The 20,343-nt window shown below is 38.4% G+C and overlaps 2 protein-coding genes across 2 annotated transcripts; one reads left to right on the top strand and one right to left on the bottom strand.

Moving 5' to 3' along the window:
- Positions 1-136: 136 nt before the first annotated feature.
- mrpl18 (mitochondrial ribosomal protein L18) lies at positions 137-3,066 on the top strand. The gene is made up of 4 exons (XM_032554572.1): positions 137-406; positions 479-647; positions 1,656-1,890; positions 2,782-3,066. The coding sequence occupies exons 1-4, from the start codon at positions 319-321 to the stop codon at positions 2,857-2,859; spliced, it is 570 nt and encodes a 189-aa protein (XP_032410463.1). The 5' UTR covers positions 137-318; the 3' UTR covers positions 2,860-3,066.
- Positions 3,064-19,910, bottom strand: LOC116714192 (protein phosphatase Slingshot homolog 3). The gene is given in 19 exon segments (XM_032554569.1): positions 3,064-4,383; positions 5,836-5,931; positions 6,007-6,099; positions 6,182-6,244; positions 6,246-6,387; positions 6,502-6,702; positions 9,020-9,166; positions 9,307-9,353; positions 9,583-9,711; positions 9,834-9,927; positions 10,401-10,583; positions 11,239-11,304; positions 11,945-12,013; positions 12,127-12,242; positions 13,067-13,135; positions 13,137-13,257; positions 13,349-13,386; positions 16,566-16,727; positions 19,752-19,910. Coding segments are annotated over 18 exon segments (1,860 nt in total). The 5' UTR covers positions 16,614-16,727; positions 19,752-19,910; the 3' UTR covers positions 3,064-4,245.
- Between the last annotated feature and the right edge of the window lie 433 nt (positions 19,911-20,343).

The following is a 20,343-nucleotide window of genomic DNA, read 5'->3' as shown; positions in this document are numbered from 1 at the left end:
TTTTTCCCCCACTTGTTTATAAACAATTAAGCATAAAAACATACATATGTTACACAAAGTTATCCCTCCCAAGTTTCTATTTTTCGGAATAATCGACTGTTTCTATCCGTGCTCCTTTTCAAGTAACACCCAGTCAAGTGAACCGGATATTATTGGAGTCTCAAAGATGGCGCTCCCTCTGTCACGGTGAAACCTTATAAAAATAGTGTGTAGGAAAAGGAGAGTTGGTTTGAACTTATCTAAGGGACACAAAGTGTGCCTAGATGTTCACGGATAAACGGAATTTGACTGTCTAAGCGGAACAGAGGTCAAACAGAGATGGCTTTGAGGGAAATTAATAGGAGTGTTCGGCTGTTGATGGGTCAAATTCAGCGGTGTGGTTCTGGTGTTGCTTCAAAGCACTCAGGTAAGTAAACAAACAGCGCTGCTGTCATTGAGTCGCTGCTGTTACTAACTGGTTAGCTGGTCCTGGTACCAGCTCGGTGTTTGAGTCAGGCTGCAGCTCGGCCCGAGCCCACCCCGAATGAAAACGAAGCCGTCAACCCGACCTTCGTGAACAGGAATCCGCGGAACCTGGAGCAGATGGCCCTGGCTGTGAAGGACCGGGGCTGGAAGACCACCTGGCCTCACCAGCAGTTCTACCACAGGTAGAAAGAGATCTTTGGATCCCCCCTTTTAATAGCTTCATTGCCAGGATGCTATTTGAATCTACTTTGCCTAAATATTTCTCCAAATTTTCACGGTAAAATACTAATGTATTTTAACTTAAAAACAATCTCAAGCGACTTTTGTCACCTCTCAGGAGCTGTAAAAAATAAAGGCCTTGAAATGAGACAGTGAACTACCTGAATGACATTAGAAGCGATTTTAAAATAAAATATTAGATATTTATATAGAAGATACTTCTTTGTTTAGAGGGAACCATCTCTGAGGGGCTGAAAAGAACAAAAGCCTGAAAACTGAAATGATGAAAACAAAGTTAGGGGATTATTTTAGTTTTAATCTTCCCAAGAATCGAAAGATGGAAGTTATAGGAGCCTAGAAATAGGGACTTGTTTTGAAAATTGGTCAATAAGGTGTGTGTTGGACACACCTTATTCCTTACAATTTATGTAAAGGAATCCCCAGCTATAGTATGAAACGACAACAACTAATATTCATAACAGGAAAGAAAATATTCGTCAGTATTTGACTTGCTGATCGTGAGAAAGTTAGGCAATTTTGATTCCCGACTGGTGATATTATTATTAATACATTAATTATCCATGTAATTAAAACAACGTATGAAATATATTGAAACAAAAAGGTATGTACCCTTAAAAATATACATATAAACATATATGTAAGCTTGCATAGCATGTTTGTGTTCATACCATTCATATTAGGACATTTATGGGTTTTATCCACTCACTGGGGACTCAAGTGTAATATTAATTTTTGATTCCCCCTCATTTAGCTGAACTGTTTATTTTCCAGGTGAAGGATTATATATTTTCTTCATGTGTGGATTAGAAACACCCCTAATAAAATTAAACTTGTGTACCCAAATTCATTTTTTACAGTGAACAAAGTATGTTTTTCATCTTGAGAGAATAACATGTTAAATAAAAAATAAATCTTTACACCATCTACTTCTGTTTTGTTCATCTTTTCAGGTTGATGTTTTCTCGCAGTCAACATCACGTCACAGCAGAAGTGTTCTCCTGCACTTCACCCGTCCCAGTGCTGACCTGTTCGACCAAAGAGTGGGCCGTGAAGAAGGAGCTGGCCTCCACAAACTGCGTGGCGGCGTGTCAGGCTGTGGGCGAGGTGCTGGCGCATCGATGCCAGCAGGCGGGCATCATGAGGATGGTGTACCGGGCCATTCCCTGGACGTACCGATCCGAGGGAGTGAGTATTGGTTGCAGAATCTGATGGATTACTTTGCGTTGAAGGCCTCTCTTTTTTTTTTGTGTACTAACTACTTTCACTGACACTGATCCTAATTGAAAATAGACGGGTCAAACTTTCAGATACTAAGTAGCTATCCATATTTTCTAGGAATAAGATTACAACTTTAAAGTGACTAAAACTTGAATTTCCCAACTGAGGAGTAATCGTTATTTTAGTTCTTCTAATACAAAGGACAGTAAATAAATGCAACAGCTTTTAAGTTTTTGTTCTCCAAAATTTTTGTTGAAAAGCTATTTTGCCATCTAAAGCTGATGGAATCACTCACTGGCAACCAAAAGACAATTTGTCCAAACTACTTCCTGCTTTCCTTACAATTTCTTTGCACTTTAGAGTCCAGCCTCACCTGTGCCGTGTGAGCGAATGTTTTCTACAGCTGGAGAAGTTGTATCAAAAAAGCGTAACGGACCCGATTTCAAAACGTTGAAAAAATGTATTTTTTAAAAATAAGTTTGTAGGAAATAAAATCTGTCTGCATGCATTCGTATTCACAACACATGTACTTAAATTTTCACATGATGACACATGTTCACATTATTTATACTGTATCTAAAAATTAGATATTTCAAATTTAAATGAAGATATAATGCGATCTAAAATACAATGACTTAAATGATATTATTGTATATACTAGCTCATCAAATCAGTGTCGGTTGACAGCGTCAACTAATTTGCCTGCAGGTATTTTGAAGGTCCAGCAGGTGTCAGTATTCAGTGACTGTTTTTTCAATGTGTCCAAACGTTTCATGACTCCTCATTAACCAATCACTAATTCACACTGTTTCAAAGTAAATGCATATGTTTTATATTTCAATCTCCTTCTTCTTGCAGGTTCAAGCCTTCAGAGCTGCAATGAAGCAGGGAGGAGTCATCCTCAGTGAACCCAGAAGGAAATATGTAGGGACCTAAATTTGAGCATCATTTGTCACATATACAAATGATGTGTATCCTCATTTGTATTTGTGATGATATATCACTGTATCTAAAGCAAGTCCTGTTATTACTGTACAAATAGTTACATTAGAGAGACTACAGTAAATGGACAATATTATGAGAATTTGAATAATAATGTCTTTTACCTGAGATCTTGTGGTTTAATAAAGAGACTAAATGTTTGGAGTGTGATTTCTTTATTTGTCACTCTGAATGTTTCGTAAACAAGAGTGAGGTGGAGAAAGCCAAGAACTTACAACAGACCAGCTTTGGGTGCAACTTAAAGTTACCAATCACGGTACAGTGCAGGGTTGCCTCAGGCAGTGTGAACAGTGTGGGATTATAAAGTGCATGTAAATGCTTTAAATTTGTGCACATGCAGGTTTAATGAATTAAGCCTTAGCTTGGTTGTACTCAAAGAATAACACCAGCATGAAATAACATTCCACATCAGCATCTGGTGGATAATAAACTGATAAAGTTCATATAAATACACAAAAAAGAAACCCTGAACAATTTGGTCTTACAGGCTGGTATATAATCACAAAAACATGCACCCAGATCACCAGCAATTATATATGGATATCTATGTATTGTAAATAAGCACAATCTCTGGAAGTCACATTGATGAAGCCAAGTGAGACACTGTAGGAAAAATACAAGATGGGACAATTTCCTCATAGTAAAACCATAAAAACACCAGCAAATATGTCATTCTCAGGTTGAAGGCACTCATGCAGTCCTGGTATACACATTAGAATAAAAAATAAAATGGTCTACAATTGTTCCGTACATTAGCTTTTCATTTAAATATATTCACTGGCATGTAGAAAAACAGTTTGGCAATCAGGCATGCGCCATAAAACTGGCCTTTTAACGTGGTCCGTAATGCACAGCTTAGATACAGTAAAATCTTTCCATCAGAGATGAAGAAATATCTTTTGGAAAGAAAAAGATGTGAACACGTGGCAGTTTGAAACCTGGTGTTTGCCAGAGAACGAGAGATTACAGGTATTGCATAGAGCTCTCTGGAGTGTTGAAGGGAGAGCTCCATTAGGGCAGAAGGAGGCTCTGGTGAGTCATAATGACAGCATTTTATAACCGTAATGCCACTTAGACAGTGACATCATCTTTATGAAATCCTGCCTGCCACAGGTACAGCAATACTGCAGAGAAAACCTCATCTAAAACAAACCAGGTATTAGTAGGAGCTCAGATGTGCAATGAAGGGCTGGTGAAACATAAATTACAGCTTCAACAGAACTTCCTTGGCATGTTTCCTGGGTTCATCACTTTTGGGATTTCCTTTATTGATCCCTGTCCCTCTTGTGCGCTCCTGATAGTTCCCCCTCCTTGGTCGCTTTAGTCCTTGCTCTGACCGCTGTCTGGCAGGGAGCGCGGCTCTGGTGACACATCAACGCATGCTCTTTGGTGTGTGAGCCCCCGTCGGCCGTGGCTGCGCCTCCGCTGCTTCGGAGAGCGTCTCGGACTGCCAGGAAGCTTTGGACAGAATAAACAGCTTGTTGTGAACGTCTATATTTAATTATGTGGAAAATCTAGTGGCTCAAACCTATGGAGGCCATTGTACTAAAAGAAAAAAATATATACTGAAATCTTTCAATTATATAAAAATATGGAAATGCTCTACTTGGACATTTTCAAATTACATATTAATGATCAGGAGGCAGAAACGTTTAATGTTTTATAAGCTAATCCTGCTTTAAACTTCACCACAATTTCATCCCTGACCTCTCTGTTGTGTTCGTTAATCTTCATGATCACTAATATTCTCCAACAACTTCTGAAGGCCTTCATAGAACAGATTCATCTATGATGAAATTTAATTACACAAAGACTATTTACTATTTTCAAGGTAATGGGTTGCACTGGATTTTATTTAGGGGTATTGGAGGAAAGGAGCCCTTTTACTTACAAAAAATAAAAACTGTGTATTTTCTTTCCCCTTTTGGAATGATAAGATATTTTGTGTTGGTCTAATAGTTCCTAATATAGTGGTGCGATTTTCAAGTGAAATTTTTTTTTTTCCAAATTCTAAATATTTATATCAGACGAGCTCTGGTAACTATGAGGAACACAGTAATATTCAGTCACACTATTTTTGGGGGCATTTCTCTGAAGAGGAATCACAGGAAAGCTCTCACCCAGAATAATTTCACCAAGTTACATTTCCACAGCTGATGCTGAAAGTTCTTACTTCCGTTTCTGAATTTAAAACAGAAACGTGTCTCTAATTAAATATTAAAACAACTTTCCTTTTGCCATCTTCTTTGCTGCTGTGTGTTGGGGAAGCAGCATCAGAGCCAGCGACTCTAATAGACTGGACAAAATCATCAGGAAAGCTGGCTCTATACTGGGACTAAGGCTGGAGTCCCTGGAAACTGGTGGAGAGGAGGACACTGAAGAAGGTTCTGTCTATTATGGACAATAAACAGCACCCTCTCCACCACATAGTGGACAGACAGCGGAGCACCTTCTCACATAGGCTGCTCCAGCTCCGCTGTCGTGGGGACAGATACAGGAAATCCTTCCTGCCACATGCCATCTCACTGTACAATAAAAGCTAAATCATTGTTCTGCACTAATCAGTCCAATTTTGCACAACTGCACTGTGGCACACTTGCTGTACATATATTTACATATACATACTGTATCTGCATTTTTTGAATCTTTGCAAGGACTGCTCTAAGTTGCTTTTTATATTGACAGCATGTTTTGTTCTTACACAAAGTTCAAGCATTGTGGGTTCTCTTTAACAATAATTTTACATAAGAGACATGATGCCACAACTGAAAATTTACCCGTCAGTAGAAAAACTGCGTCTGTATGTTTGCAGAAAATTCCAACAAAATTTGGCCCAAAAACACTGTATTTTAGGAAATTATTTTACTGAAACTAAACTGTAATGAGGAAGAGAATAAGCATCTTGTTTACCGGTTCGTGTCCATTATCCATGTCATCTAGTTCGCTTATGGACTGCATGAGGGAGAAGAGGTTCATCCTGCCACTGCGGTTCACACTTGGAACAACCTTTGGAATAAAGAGACGTAGTAAACCATCGATGTCTGCAGCTGCGCCGTAAGTGAAAAACCCTAATCGGCTCACCTTGTCTGGTTCGTTTATGGTGATAATGGGACTTGCTCCTTCCTGCCTGGGAAGCTGGAGGTTGTCAGATTGTGGACTTGGTTCTTCAAACACCTGAATGTGTTTGAGAATCAAAAGAGATCAACCAGTCGGTTTTAAAATGCTGGAATATTTTTTTTATAAATTATAAAATTACCTCTTGTTCTTCCTCTGAATTATTTTTCTCATCTGGGCTGACTGAATCTTTTTCATATAGACTAGTCTACATCATCCTCCTCGTCTTCATCTTCATCCTCATCGTCCTCATCATTGTCCTCCCCTCCTGGTTTGTCGACCTGCTCTCCCTTGTCCTTTCGGACTGACTTCTGTCTTGGCTTCCAGAGAGCGCTGTGACGCTGCTGGCTGCAAAGATGAACACATCACAGCTCCTCACTTTCATTAAATCAGAATGGACAAATATTTATATCAGCCCTTCTTTTGATAGAATATGGCGTTTCATACAGCGCCGGATCCCACCTTGCGCTGAGGATACCGCTGTAGGTCTGCAGCTGCTTCAGAAAACCGTCATTGGGCTTGACGATGGACCGCCGATCCCTAACGTAAGAAAGCGCCTCATCCAGAGACCAGTGCTGCTGCTTCATGGCGTAGGCGATCACCGTGGATGCAGAACGAGACACTCCCATCTTACAGTGCACCAACACCGCCTGTCCGCTCTTCCTGTGACACACAGAGGAGGGACAATCAATCAAGAGGCTGAGAGTGCTGCAGAAACTGAGGCATAACTACAATACAACACGTTCCGAAGAGAGATGCTGCTTACAGGGGGAAACCTCTGACGAGTCTGCTAAAGTGAACTCAGAGTTTCAAAAATCAGACACTCTAAAACTTGAATAAACCTAAAAAAAAAAAATAGAGAAGTTGTCATTGTCTCTTTTAGTGTTGATGCCTGTTATGACAACACATTTTACTGAACAATAAATTAGCTCAGAAATTATTGGGAAAAACAATGATGCCACTTTCTGGAACTGGAAGATATTTTAAATATCGAAAATAAAACACAGCAACCAAAAACAATAAATTAAACAAAAATTAAAAGCACACACAGTATAAACAATAAATAAAATGGACTATGATCTCTAAACAAAATCACCCTACAATTTTGTTTTCTAATTTCTATCAGTTTGGAAATTATTGAGCTCATTTTATTTTATCATGATTAACTGATTAACTGATTAATTGTGACAGACTTACTGATGTGTCAGTCAGGTGAAATTTCAGGTCAAACTACAGAGAGTTCTGTTCATTTCAAATAGCAGAGGTGGCCTAGATAAAACAAATTAACTTCATACCATCAACCTACTTATGTCAAAGTTTGTCTCAGAGATTATCTACTTGTGCCGAGGGTTCAAACAAACCCAGGACAAAGTCCAAATTGCAACATATCTCACCTAAATGTTATAAGCATCAAACAGGCCGACTTGTCACCTGTTATGGAGCTTCTCAATGAGAATGATCAAAGGGCTTTGGAAATTCATGGAAGTATAAATAATGGCCAGATCTACTGGCTAGCTAGAACCTATAATTAGGTTTTGTACTTGCCATTTTAAAGCATTAATAGTTTTTATTTTTTGCTAAATACTGTAGTTGTCTATGGTTTGTATTTTGAGAGAGCACACTTGTATGGAAGATATTTTTCCACCATATTTGTGGCAATAGTCAAACTATCCTAATGACTTATCAGGCTTCAAGACAGCAACAAGCAAGTTAAAAATGTAGCCCAATCTTAAAATATTAATTCAATCTGTTTAAAGATGACAAATTCTGCCTACTAGTCCTCTCAGACCTACTGTTCACATTTTAGTGTGACTTCCAACTACCTAAAATAACAGCAAAAGAAGAAGTGAAAGTGCGTCAACACAGAAGATCACATTTAACAATAATTTACTGAGTAGATAAATTAGCTTTCATATATTCTTGTCTGCTGGCTAATGTGTTGATTCCAGCTGTTTGTTGAACATATTTTAAAATAAATGTAGTACTAAAATTACTCACACACTTGGCTGTTTGAAATTTTAAATGATTTTCTTTCAACCAATAAGTCTTTCTGAAATTAATGAAACAAGAAAGCAATTTAAACGGATTACTAGTTTTGAAAACAGTAATTTATTTGCTTTTATTAAATTGCTATTTAAAAACAAAATCTGCACACTGAAAATTATTTATACCTTTCTAAATTACCAGTCAAATTTCTTTTATTAAATAACAGCAATGCAAGACTGCTCATCTAAGTCTCCTTTCCATCACCCTAATCTTTCAGATTCGAGGTAGGAATTTTCTTCCTTAGTGGTTCTTGGAAAGTACCAGATCATTAAAGACACATTTCTACCTCTGAGGGTAAAAGTTTGGGTCAGTTTATTGCAATTTCCAGCAGAACAGTTAACCTAGAGATGCAACAAAACCAGAATTGAAATAGAGCTGGCTAACATTAAATAGTTCAGTTGAACAGAACAAAACTCAGCTCAATTGAAAATGCATAGACTGCTTTTGAAAGCCAGGATGGTGCTAGCAACTCCAAAATTAAATAAGCTTTACCAATTCTGACAAGAGGAGTGATCAATATTCCCTCCCAGCTTTTTTGCTGATGACAAAAAAAAGCATTTGGTTTTCCTGCAGTTTGCTCGGTGGCATTTATCCAAACGATCGGTTTTACGTGCATTTTCAGAGCAGTCTTGATCCAGAGTGGATTGGAGAAAACATAATGTTTTTAAAAGATTTTAGTTATATAATTATTCCACCCTTAAAAAAAACCTTTAAAAACGGCATAAATGCATCAATAAAAGCCTAATTTAATGTGTTGCAAATCCTCTCTGATGAGCTGCACATATGCTTATGACCAGCAAGGAGTGTGGTGGAAATATTGTGGCAATAGCAAACCTCCTCACTATCATGCAGCCCTAACTGTGAACTCTAGATGCTTGATTTTAAACTGTGCACCCTGGAGAGTTTTATACTGTGTTTGGTGAATGAGCTCTACCTTGCAGAGTTGATGAAGTTGTATGTGTCCGGCCAATGAGAGAGCAGGTCAGTAGCCTCCACATCATACACTCTGATGTTCATGTAAGTGAAGGATTCTGGGAAAAAGTTGTCAATCTCCCTTGTGACATTTAGAATGTAGCCAACGCTGAAAAACAAGCAGAAGCAGATTAGTGACTCAGCGAAACAAAATGCACAGCTCTGAGTTATACACATCAATAAACAATCTGACACAGAGACATTTAGACAGATCTGTAGGGATAGTTAGAAGTAAGAACAAACACCAACTTGTTTTTCTGTAGCTCCTCAAAGTTAGCAGCATTCCACTCAGAGCCCTGAAACGACAATAATTTAAAAAAGAAAGTCAGTGAAACAGACAAGAAGGCGGAAAGGGCCCGCAGAGCTGTCCTCCCTATCGCTGTTGACACACAATCTCCCACAAAGGGGAAGTTAAGGTCATGTGACAACATCCTGGCGAAAGCTTATTTCTGTCAGTTTGTTGACCTCTGCAGCAGGGAAAGCCCTCTTTATGGTGGTAAGCTTTACTACAACCCAAACACTTACCAGGTAAAGGTAATCAAATATTTTTGAGGGTTTGTCCATCTGAGCCATGGTAACCAAGATCTCATTATCAATGTACTCCTTGTAGATTCTCATATCAAACCCTATCCTGGACTCCAACGCAGTGTGCACCTGCAGAAACAAAAAAATAAATAAAAAAAGTGCACATTCATTAATTATTTAACCTCCTGCTGGTCTGAGAACCTGCCGTTTTAGGACCAACTTCTTTGCGGTCCTCCTCCCACATGCCTTACCATTTTAGACGTGAGGTTGTCCAGGTCTTCGGTTCTCATGATGTCTCTCAGGTGCTCTTTGATGAGCCTTTCATTGGAAACTCTGTCTACACAGCTTTTCAAACAAGGAAAGAGAAGCTTTAACACACTGTGACATATTTGCACTTGAACAACAGGAACAGAGGACAAACAGTATAACTCATTTTAAATTTACAGCTGCATGGAGAGGTGAAACCTGACAAACTAGAAATCACTTACAAAGTACAATTACAACTAAACGTTAATCAACTTCTATGCAAATAGATCGATTCAGATATATTTAAGAACGGTTGCAAATGTAATCATTATTTACTGTATCTGCAGAGTAAGAATTGTTTATAAAGGCCTCTTTGTGCCTAAATGCACTTTCTATTCAGATAAGATCTTTCATGCTTGACCTACTTGTTGTGGTGCCGTTTAAAACGGCTGTATTTCAACCTTTAACTAAGTAAATAACATGAGGATAGTTTCCTGTTCCACTTCTGGCTGGAGTGTTTCAGATCACTAATCTAATATAAAATGAAAGTAAAAAAAAAACAGCCCTCTAACCTCTGTCCATTACTGTCCCTGCGAACTGACTCCAGGTCGTTCATAGCCTCCCACTCGTTCAGGCAGAACCGATCGGACTCAATGTGCTGGGCGTAGTGCTGGGCCCACTCTAGGCCACAGCCTGGGATTAAGGCTGCTTTGACTGCCCGCTCGCAGCAGCCATGCAGCACCTGCAGGATTGACCTTAAAGGAGAAGAAACGGGTGGAGAATTTAAACCAGTAGTTAGTGCAAGCAGATAGCTCTAAATACAGATGCTAATCTATAACAAGACTATAGTACAAACTATGACTGCATGGTTGTGCCTGTCCATTACTGTCCCATTGCTGCAAATGCATTCACACCATTAAAGTTTTTCACATTTGGTCAGGTCCAAGCGAGGATTGGGATCCTGGAACTGAACAGCTAATCCTCGGAAGAGCAGGAAAATCGCTCATTGGGCTGCGAGCAATCGAAAAGATTGCAGAAACAATTAGCAAAAGTGGAGCTTAATCAAACTTTAATTTCTTCGAAAGAAATGACATAGATCAAAACTAAATTTTTCTTCTCTGGAATGTGGTAGCTTGAGACCAATGTGTTGTTACCACAGACCAATGGTCACTGCAAAGTGTGGAAACACCTCCAAAAGAGGTGTAGTTGGGGTAATAGGTATGCACTTGATGGCTCTTTCCCATATGTTTTTGTTATTCCAGTTTGACTCAGTTTTCTGAGAACTGGCATGAAATAAAAAACACTGAAATGCCTGGGGGTTAAAAATGAAATCTGAGCTCATCCTGGCCTCTCCCTACAACTCCTTGCTATTGTAGTTTTTACTTCTGTTGTATCAGCATGAGAACTCACCACATGGTCTGCATTGAAACTGGTTTAAAATTTCTGGTGTCCTCTGCTGACGTCACACTAAAACCACTGCAAAAAACAAACAAAACAAAACAGATATGAACTCTGATAAACTCCAGTGAATACAGATAAGGAGGAAGAAAAATCTGATAAGAAACAAATAATGGAAAAACGCAGAGTGCTGGAAAGGGCAGAAAGACGTTTTCAGTGCAAATTAGTGACATTTCTGGTGAACAAAATGAAAAATAAAAATGTAAAGGCAGCGAGAAAGAAGAAAAAAACGACACGGCGAGAGGTGTGATCCGGCCTTATAAGGGGTGAACACGCTGGTGAGACATGGCAACCAATCAAAGAATCTTGTGTGACACTCAGCATGTGATGGTGGATCAGTTAGTACACAGCAGACAGTTCTCACACCATGTGAGCCTGAATGTTTTAGCCCGTTTTACAACGCTCCTCTACAGACATTTGAAAACTTGATGCTTTTAATACAAACGGCAGAACCACTAAAGCTTTCAGCTGCTGAACTCTCCGTGAACACATGAGCTTCATGTTTATGTAAGAGTTTTTGAGAGAGTGAGCATGTGTAGTTTATAGCAAATGAGTCAACTCTATAAATAACATGTCTCTGGAAGGAATCCCAAATACCAGACTGCAGACTGGTTTCACTTCAAATCCTTTAGTCCTACATTTTTAAAATGTCTCTTACCCATCTCCGTCCAGATACACTTGTGTGTCGCTCCATACTGGCAGGACCAAGCCGATAGTACAATGAGTGCTGCAACGAGACACAGTGCAGGTAAGGAATTTGGATTTGACAGGGTTAAAGCAAACTTTGTTAGCCTGTGCACTGCTTGTGGAACAGTACACCAACATCTAAGTTACCCTCACCTCTTTGAGCTGGGGAAATCCATGCCCAGCAGAATGCTCTCCTGTTTGCTTGCCAGCGTGGAGACAACGATCAGATACCTGACTCTGACCGAGCTGACCGACTCCAGCTCCACCGCCTGGGTGACAAGAGGAGTCGGGAAGACAGAGAAACAGGACTAGTCAATGCAGAAAAATAAATACGCTTTCTAGGCAACATGACACCTGTTGGAACCAAAAATATTTATCTGGCTCTACATGGTACAAAGTATCATATGCTGACTTCTTTCCTTGAAAAACTGTGAGATAAGGTAGGAAAACACTATGCTTGAGGAAAGCATGATGAACCATATCTATCATATCCACAGTGTGAGGCTGTCTGAAACATAGCTAAAAATAATATAGCCATTTTCCACAGTAATAATAAATAAGCATCAGCAATTTTTTTTATCAAAAGCCCAACCTTGTAGCTGGTTTGATACAAAGAAATAAGGCTAAAAATTAAATTTTTAAGGAATGATTGTAAGCCAAATTCTTCCCATACTTCATGTTTTAGGCCCTACTAATTACATATATAATTCTGGAAAAAATTAAGAGACCACTGAACTGAACCCGTTTGAAAACCTCCTGGTTATTCTACCAAATATTGATTTTCTGAACTCTTCCAGAGTTAAAATAGTAGTACTGTTGTTTCTAAATTAATATGAACAATGTTTTCTCTGAAAGCACTGCGTCTTTTTTTATCATTCTGACCATTTCTTATTATTAGCAAATAAACACTAAATTTAGCTTTTGCTTGGAATTTCAGAGGCATGTTGTCAGTAGGTCATAGAATAAAAGAACCATGTTCATTTTACTCAAACTTATACCCATAAAGAGTAAAATCAGAGAAACTGATCATTTTAAGTGGTCTCGTAATTTTTCCAGAGCTGTATGTAACATGCATTTCAACACCGGTGCTCACCAGCTTGATGGTGTCTTCCGGTCTGAGCTGTTCAAGCATGGCATGGAGGTGTCTGTGTCGTGTCTCTGACTGCGCCACTGCCTTTTTTCACAGGAGAACTCCCGTCGTGGGAAGAAGTGTCATCTTTGAGACCCCGAGCATCGTCATCTTCCAGCAGAAGGACAGCTCCTTTAACGAGAGCAAAGCTCTCTCTGGAAACAGACAGACACAAAGTGTTTCAGTTTTATATGACTATGTTCAAACAACCATGTTAGGGTTATTGGAAAATGAGTAGATGTTTACCTTTTCTGAAGTCGTCCTCTTCTTTGGAAGCTTTCATCCTTCAAAGTAAATACATTCAAAAGAAAACCTCATAAGAAAGGTAGCAGAGTAATATACAGTCAAATTCAACAAATTAGAATATATATTACGACGAGACTCATTTGTCAGATTAAAAGCACCTTTTGAAAATAACCTCTAGGAAGATATAAAATTGTTTTTTTTAAAATAGCTTGTTGCTTTGTTGTAATATTTTAATTGTAAATGTCATGTTTTCATTAACTGTAAGTGGAAAATCATCATAATTAACAAGAAGAAAGGCTTCAAACATGCATCTGTGTAACTTAATCTATATAATGTGTTGACCATGAAATAAATGAGCTTTTCAGTGATATCCTAATTTAGTGAGTGGATCTGTATGTATATTTATTATGCTTGTACATGCTGGAGTCATTTTCAGCCAAGGTTCAGTGGATGAATGTACATGTGTGATAAGCTTTCCCCTCTTTCATTTAATCATGACAAATTCCAAGAATAATACTTTTCTTTTGCAGTTTTTTTAAATTTCTTCCTTCAATCTCAAATATTTACAGTATTTGATTTAATTACCTTTAATATGTATGACTAAGGGCAAACAGCTCCTTTCCACAAGCTTAGTGTGCAATATATCATACTTTACTGGAGTTTTTCCCCATTTGTCCTGACAGAACTGGTGTAACTGAGTGAGGTTTGTAGGCCGCCTCATTCGCACACACCTTCATTCAGCTCTGCCTACACATTTTCTATTATAGATCAGGGCTTTGTGATGGCCACACCAAAAAAAATTTTTTGTCCTTCACCGGAGCTGCACAACTATAGACATGCCAATATGGAATGCTGTTAGTGAATAATGCAGTACCAATATAACAATTAAACAATTCAACAGAGTTTACATCTTTCTGCTTTGGGTTTATAGCGAACATAGATGCAAGATAATGAGCAGCCTAAAAAGATACATAATTAAAAAAGTTTAATATTCCTCTAAAACAAGATTTTACTGAAAAAGTTGCTTCTGACCGATTTGGGAACTAAAACAACTTACAGTTTTTTCATGACGCAACCACTTTGCAACCTTCTAAAACCTTTTAATGCTGCACTTAAACAAATGAGTCAGTTCTTTGGGATAAACATGCTGGGCACACATGATATTGCCACTCTCCCACATGGGCACACAAGACTTGTTTGTGCCCATGTTTTAACTTCATGAATGATGCTTTTGATACCACCTTAAAATTTCCACTTAATTTGATTTCTTCATGATTCAGTCTATTTTGTGAAGTGTGCCAGTTCATCCTGCAGCTAATTGCCCCATCCATCATGATTCTGCCACCTCTGCACTTCACAGTTGGAGTGATGCTCTCAGGCTTCCAAGCTTCTCTCTAATTCCTCCAAATGTAACAATGGGCATTATGGACAAACACTTTCATTTGGTTTCAACAAACCAAAGGACATGTCTCCAAAAGGTGGTACTTGCATTTGCAAACTGTAATCTGGATTTTAAAAATCTTGCTTTTGGAGTGATGGCCTCTTCCTCATAGAGAGGCCTTTCAGCGCATGCTGGTACAGGACTTGTTTCACTGTGGGTAAAGACACTATTGCCAGCTGGGGTTGATTCACACCCCAGCTGGTTGTTTTTCCTTTCCTCTTCCCCCCCACACACAGGTCTCTCTCTGCACAAAACCTGTTTCCCTGTGAAACTGTAATATGACAGGACATTTTCAGTCAGTCTATTCTTGTCTGAACAGATTGATGTGGCACCTTAAGGAATCTGGAAAAAAGATTTGTGGAGGCCCGTGTCTTTCCTGATTGATTTTGAATTTCCCATGCCGCCTCACAGGGAAATAGTCTGAGTCATGCCTTAACACACATCCACAGGTCTGCCACAATTAATACAAATGTTGTGAATTAAGTTATCAAAAGCAGACAAAGCCTTCCAAAATTGCTAAAACGAAGCAAATCTTAGTGAGTGTAAACTTTTGACTTTGAAGAAAGTAGAATTCAGTTATTCAGTCAGAATAAAGGGATTTATGAAATAAAAATAATTTCAAATCCTTTTTCAAATCCTATCTGGTAATCTGTATATTTTAAGAACGGAGCCCATTGCAATCAACGCACAAACATTTTTCTGTCTTTTACAGATACTAATGCAATACATATTTCCATACACTGCATTCTCATTTTTATAGTTAGCCCATATAAAAACATTACACATTGATACACACTGCTTCAAGTGACCTCCCATCATACTTTTCTGATTGAAAACAAACAAATGGCAAACTAATGCCTGTTGTATTTTTTCATCGTGAACAATAAAGAGAAACATGTTACTTATACGTAAACATTGTTAAAATGGAAGCTGGAGGTGGGGCTTAACTAAACAGCCAAATTATAGAAGAAGAAAAAGAAAAAGAAGAAGGAGAAATGTAAAGATGAAACATGTAGCAAGAATAGAGAAGGGGTGAGAAACGAGAGAAGTAGCAGTAGTACTGGAGAAAACGAGTTTACATGGAAAGAAACATGAGACAGTAACGTTACCTTTTACGCAACTGACAAGTCCAGACAGAGTCAAGAAAAGAAAATTAAAGAGAAGTGGGCAGGAGTCAGGAGACGAACGATGAGGAGGGGATTGAAGAAGACAAAAAAAAAGGAGAAAACAAGTTAAGATAATTGGTGATTAGATTCTGTGACAAAATATGCAAAGAATGAGACTTGGACTCAGAGTTAAGTCATTTGTGGATTAGTGGGCGATGATAAAGAACAAAACAGTCAGACTTTTTACATTATTTCCATGACTGTGTGACACAGAGTGAAAGAGAGAAGATAGGGAAAAACAATGGTCAATGATAATGTGTTTACATGATTATGTGTATGTATTTAACAGCTTCAAAAAGCACTCAGACAGAAATAACGCTATTCATTTGCTTCTATTAATGTTTTCTGCGGTAAGATCCATCATCGAAATCAAATCCTTGGTTAATGAATAAACAAAGGGCTCATCATCCTCTAGGCAAACTTTGTGTGGGTATTCGCAAAGGGACACATTCAGGGGGTTGTTTTTTCTTTCGTTCCCCCCCCCCACACACAAACACACACAAAGACCTAACAGGTCTGTGCACAAACAGACGCTCTGATCTACATGCAGATAAAGTAAACAACTGCATATCTGAGGAGATAGTAAACATGGAGATGGGTAGAGACTCACAGGGGAGGTGGAGATGGATGGGATCCTGTGCAAGGTCAACAGAGCCATTGCACAGTACAAGTCTTACTCCGGCGGGCCAGTGGTTTCTGGCAGGCTCAGACAGGTTCTGCAGGTTCCTCAGCCAACAGCAAGCCGTTGGTGCTAGGGCACTTCTTTTTTTTTCTGAAATTGCAAGAAGATAATAAGATTAGAATAGATACATTAAGTAACATTCTTGCTCATACATATGCTTTTGTTTACTGTGTTTTTGATGATAATATTACACTATCCAGAGCTTAAAGAGGAAATATATCTTTCTATCTTTCAACATGGCCAAAGGTCTAACCTTATAAGAAATGGCTGAACAAAAATGTCTGGGCAACAACACTTCTGTCACTGTAAAGAGGAAGCCGCTTTTGAAGAACTGATGTCGAAAAAATCCACAAAGCTGCTCAAGAAAAAATGAATCTATTGCAAGTAAGATGAGAGCAATTGGAATAACATAGCTTTTTATGTCAATGTCAAATTTATTTACATAGGACATTTCAAACAGCTCATGCCGCACAAAGTGCTTCACAAGTTAGATGCAACTAAGGATAAAATACTTGGCAGTGGTGCAATGAAATACGTAAGAGCAATAACAACAACTAAACAGCCGTACGAAATAACTTTTGGGTCAACATGTACTAAAAGTCAGTAGATAACATGAGTCGTCAGAAGTGATTTCATGCAAGGCAAAAAAATAATCCAGAGTAATTAATGTGGTAAGGCTATGGAACATCATTTTGAAAGATCAGATGATGCAAATTTGCTTTCACATCTCTTACTCTTATAACCTCCTTTCATAATATGCAGCCAGGAGTATCTGTTAGATGCTATAACCAGAAATACGCTGAATCTGGGCTGAACCAGATTATCAATTTTCTTTGACGCCAGACCTGCGAATTTCTTTGACTAGAACAAAGAAACAAATGAACATGCTATAGAGTGTTTGATACGGGCAAGGACTATAAATCCAACAGAAATTCAAGAAATTATAAAATCATTCCCATTTATGCAAAGAGCAGATGTCCTAATGTCTATCTGACATTTTGTAAACTCAGAAAAAAAGTGCAGTAAAGTACATGTTGTTTTTCTGAACTGAAAATGGTGGAAGTTCTTACTAAAAAAATCGGCTTGTCAATATTTTATCTGCAAATCCTCTGTTCAAGGGAAAATTTCCAGACTATGAATTCTGGCTGATTTATCAGACTTTGGAAATGTTGGAGCACTTTTCTACTGTAGAGCTATTTCCCCAATACTACAGGTGTTTGCATTTTAATATATCAAAACTCCTAATTGAGTTTGAAAATAAGGGTTGAATAAGAATGTATATATTATGAGAAATAAAAACAGCCTGTTTGACAACCCTGATTGTACAAGCAGGGTGTTGGTTCTATGATGCTTTGGGGTTGTGTAACAGTTGTGACAGAAGGAACATTATAACTTGGTAGAACTGACCTGAGGATGATTTTTCAGGGTTTTCCCAGTGTATTATAAGTCTGGCGGGCCACCAGGCTTTACTTGTGCCCCCACCAGGCTAAACATTGTTTATTTTGTTAAGTCTTTTTTAAAATACTTGCATTTTTAAGACTTAATAGTTGGTGTTCAGGTATTAATCTTCCAATATTTTAACAACACATAATTATCAAGTGATATTTTTAAATTTCCTGTCAACTTTAAACATTTTTTAGCTCAAAAACACGATGGGCGCTGGATGAATGACTGCCCTAGCACCCAAACACCAGGTTTAGCAAGTTTTGTGGGGGAAACCTTGTCTTTACCACAATAAACTCCTACCACAAAACCTATTGTGTAAAATAAAATCCAGAGGCTTCTTTGTGAAACGAGCTTACTTGCCACTTTTCTTTTCACAGTTTTCAAAATATGATTGACAATGCAGCCATTTCTAAAAAATGAAAAGGTTTTTAGAAAGAAATGAGGGAAATTTAAAAATAGGTTATTCCTTAAAATATTCTACAAATAGCTTGTCATCTTTTGCACTCTATTATTTGGGATTCAATTTACCTTTTGCATCAATTGCGGGGGGGTTTAGCTTTGACTCACAAATGGGGATAATCTTGTGAATCTTTACATTTGTGTTGGATTTAAAGCTACCTTCTCTATCAAGAAAAAGTAGTTTCTCTTGATTCAAGAGAATAGCTTCTCTATAGCTTTAGTACTGATTTGTTTGCAATCTGATTTAAACAAATCAGAATCAGTCAATATCAGAATTGGCAGGTCAAAGAAAATCAGAAGTTGATATCAGCAAGAAAAAAACCTATTTATGCTCACTGAACCTTTCTGGCTGAGTGTCCAGAAAGGTTTGAAGGCTTTAGGGTCAGCTTTTAAATAAGATAATGAGTAGTTTCATCAATTTAGAACTGTACCTTTAGAAAAACAAATGACTGATATAGTATTGTTAAACATTTGCAATTTTACCAGTTGCTATGAGCCACTAAGATAATATTTATGTCTAGTATAATGCACTGCAAATACTGCAGTCCAGTATTTTCATGCGCACACTGAGTACAATGGTGATTGCAATGCAACTAATTCATTTATTTATACCTTTTAAACCATTAGGCAAAATTTCTGAGCTTAAACAAACTCAGTTTATAGTAGCCTAAATATAACATTTTACAGAGAAAGGGAAGTAAAAAATGGTTACCTATACATTGATAAGTTTACTTAAAGTAGACTGGATAAGCAGAGGAGTGAGTAATATCGGAGGATGACAATAGCTGGACAGTTATATCAACAGATGACAATAAATACAGAATTTCCTGGCCAGCTTTCCTCCGTTATTCATGCAAAGCACAGTGTGTACTGTGGTCTGCTGCCCATCACAGCAGCGGAGCAGCGCATGCAATACACGGCAGAAATTACGTTTCTTAAGCCCCGGCTCTGCTGATAAATATACTAATTTTGTATTGCTGACATTTCGCTGTTTCGTAAATAAGCAATTTGATTGACAAGTGCGCTAAAAGTAACTCTGGGATTCGCCACAGCAGCAGAACAAAACACGCAACAAATCAGCAGCGGAATCTGTGAGCCAGCTGCAAGCAGACCGAGCTTAAGCCAGCCAGGCTTTACTGCTGCCGGGGCTGCACTCTCCAAAGACAGCAGAAATGAGAATCCGTCACTAGAAATAAGTCGATATCCTACCTTCCCAGGCTGGGTCCTCCGCTCTAATTTCCTGTTTTGGCGTCTGAGTGAGTCTTCCGTACCCAGAGCTCCTTATTCCGCCCTCTGGTGCTGTCGACAGACCATTTACAGCGGAGCGAGCGGCCGCGGCTCAGTCGGGCAGGGCAGGAGGAGGAGGAGGAGGAGGTGACGCCACTCAGAGGAAGCCTTTAAAAATAATTAACCCGTTTAACAGTCACTTTACTCACTTTCATAAGATAGACGATTCCGAATGTTGAGTTGATGGAATATTTCAAGTGTTCATGAGCAAACTTTCATGTATCTTAATGGCATTTTTATGATCCAGACATTGGAAGAAAAAAAAAAAAGTGTTTTCAAAATGTCTTCCTTGAAAATACAAATCTAAGGTGATTTAGATTGTATTTAGCCCAATGAACCATCTTTTATAGCTGCAAATATTTTTGGAGTGTCTCTCTGACTGCTTTGTATCGGTGCTTTGCAGTCTGCCAGGTTTGATAGCGAGCAGCAGTGACGCACATTGGATTTAGGTCAGGAATTTCATCCCTCTGCTCAAGACAAATATATCCTCAGCATGATGCTGCCACCATCGTGT

The sequence above is a fragment of the Xiphophorus hellerii genome, chromosome 23, assembly GCF_003331165.1.
Source record: "Xiphophorus hellerii strain 12219 chromosome 23, Xiphophorus_hellerii-4.1, whole genome shotgun sequence".
Classification (NCBI taxonomy): Eukaryota; Metazoa; Chordata; class Actinopteri; order Cyprinodontiformes; family Poeciliidae; genus Xiphophorus; species Xiphophorus hellerii.
This window is presented reverse-complemented; position numbering and strand designations above follow the sequence as displayed.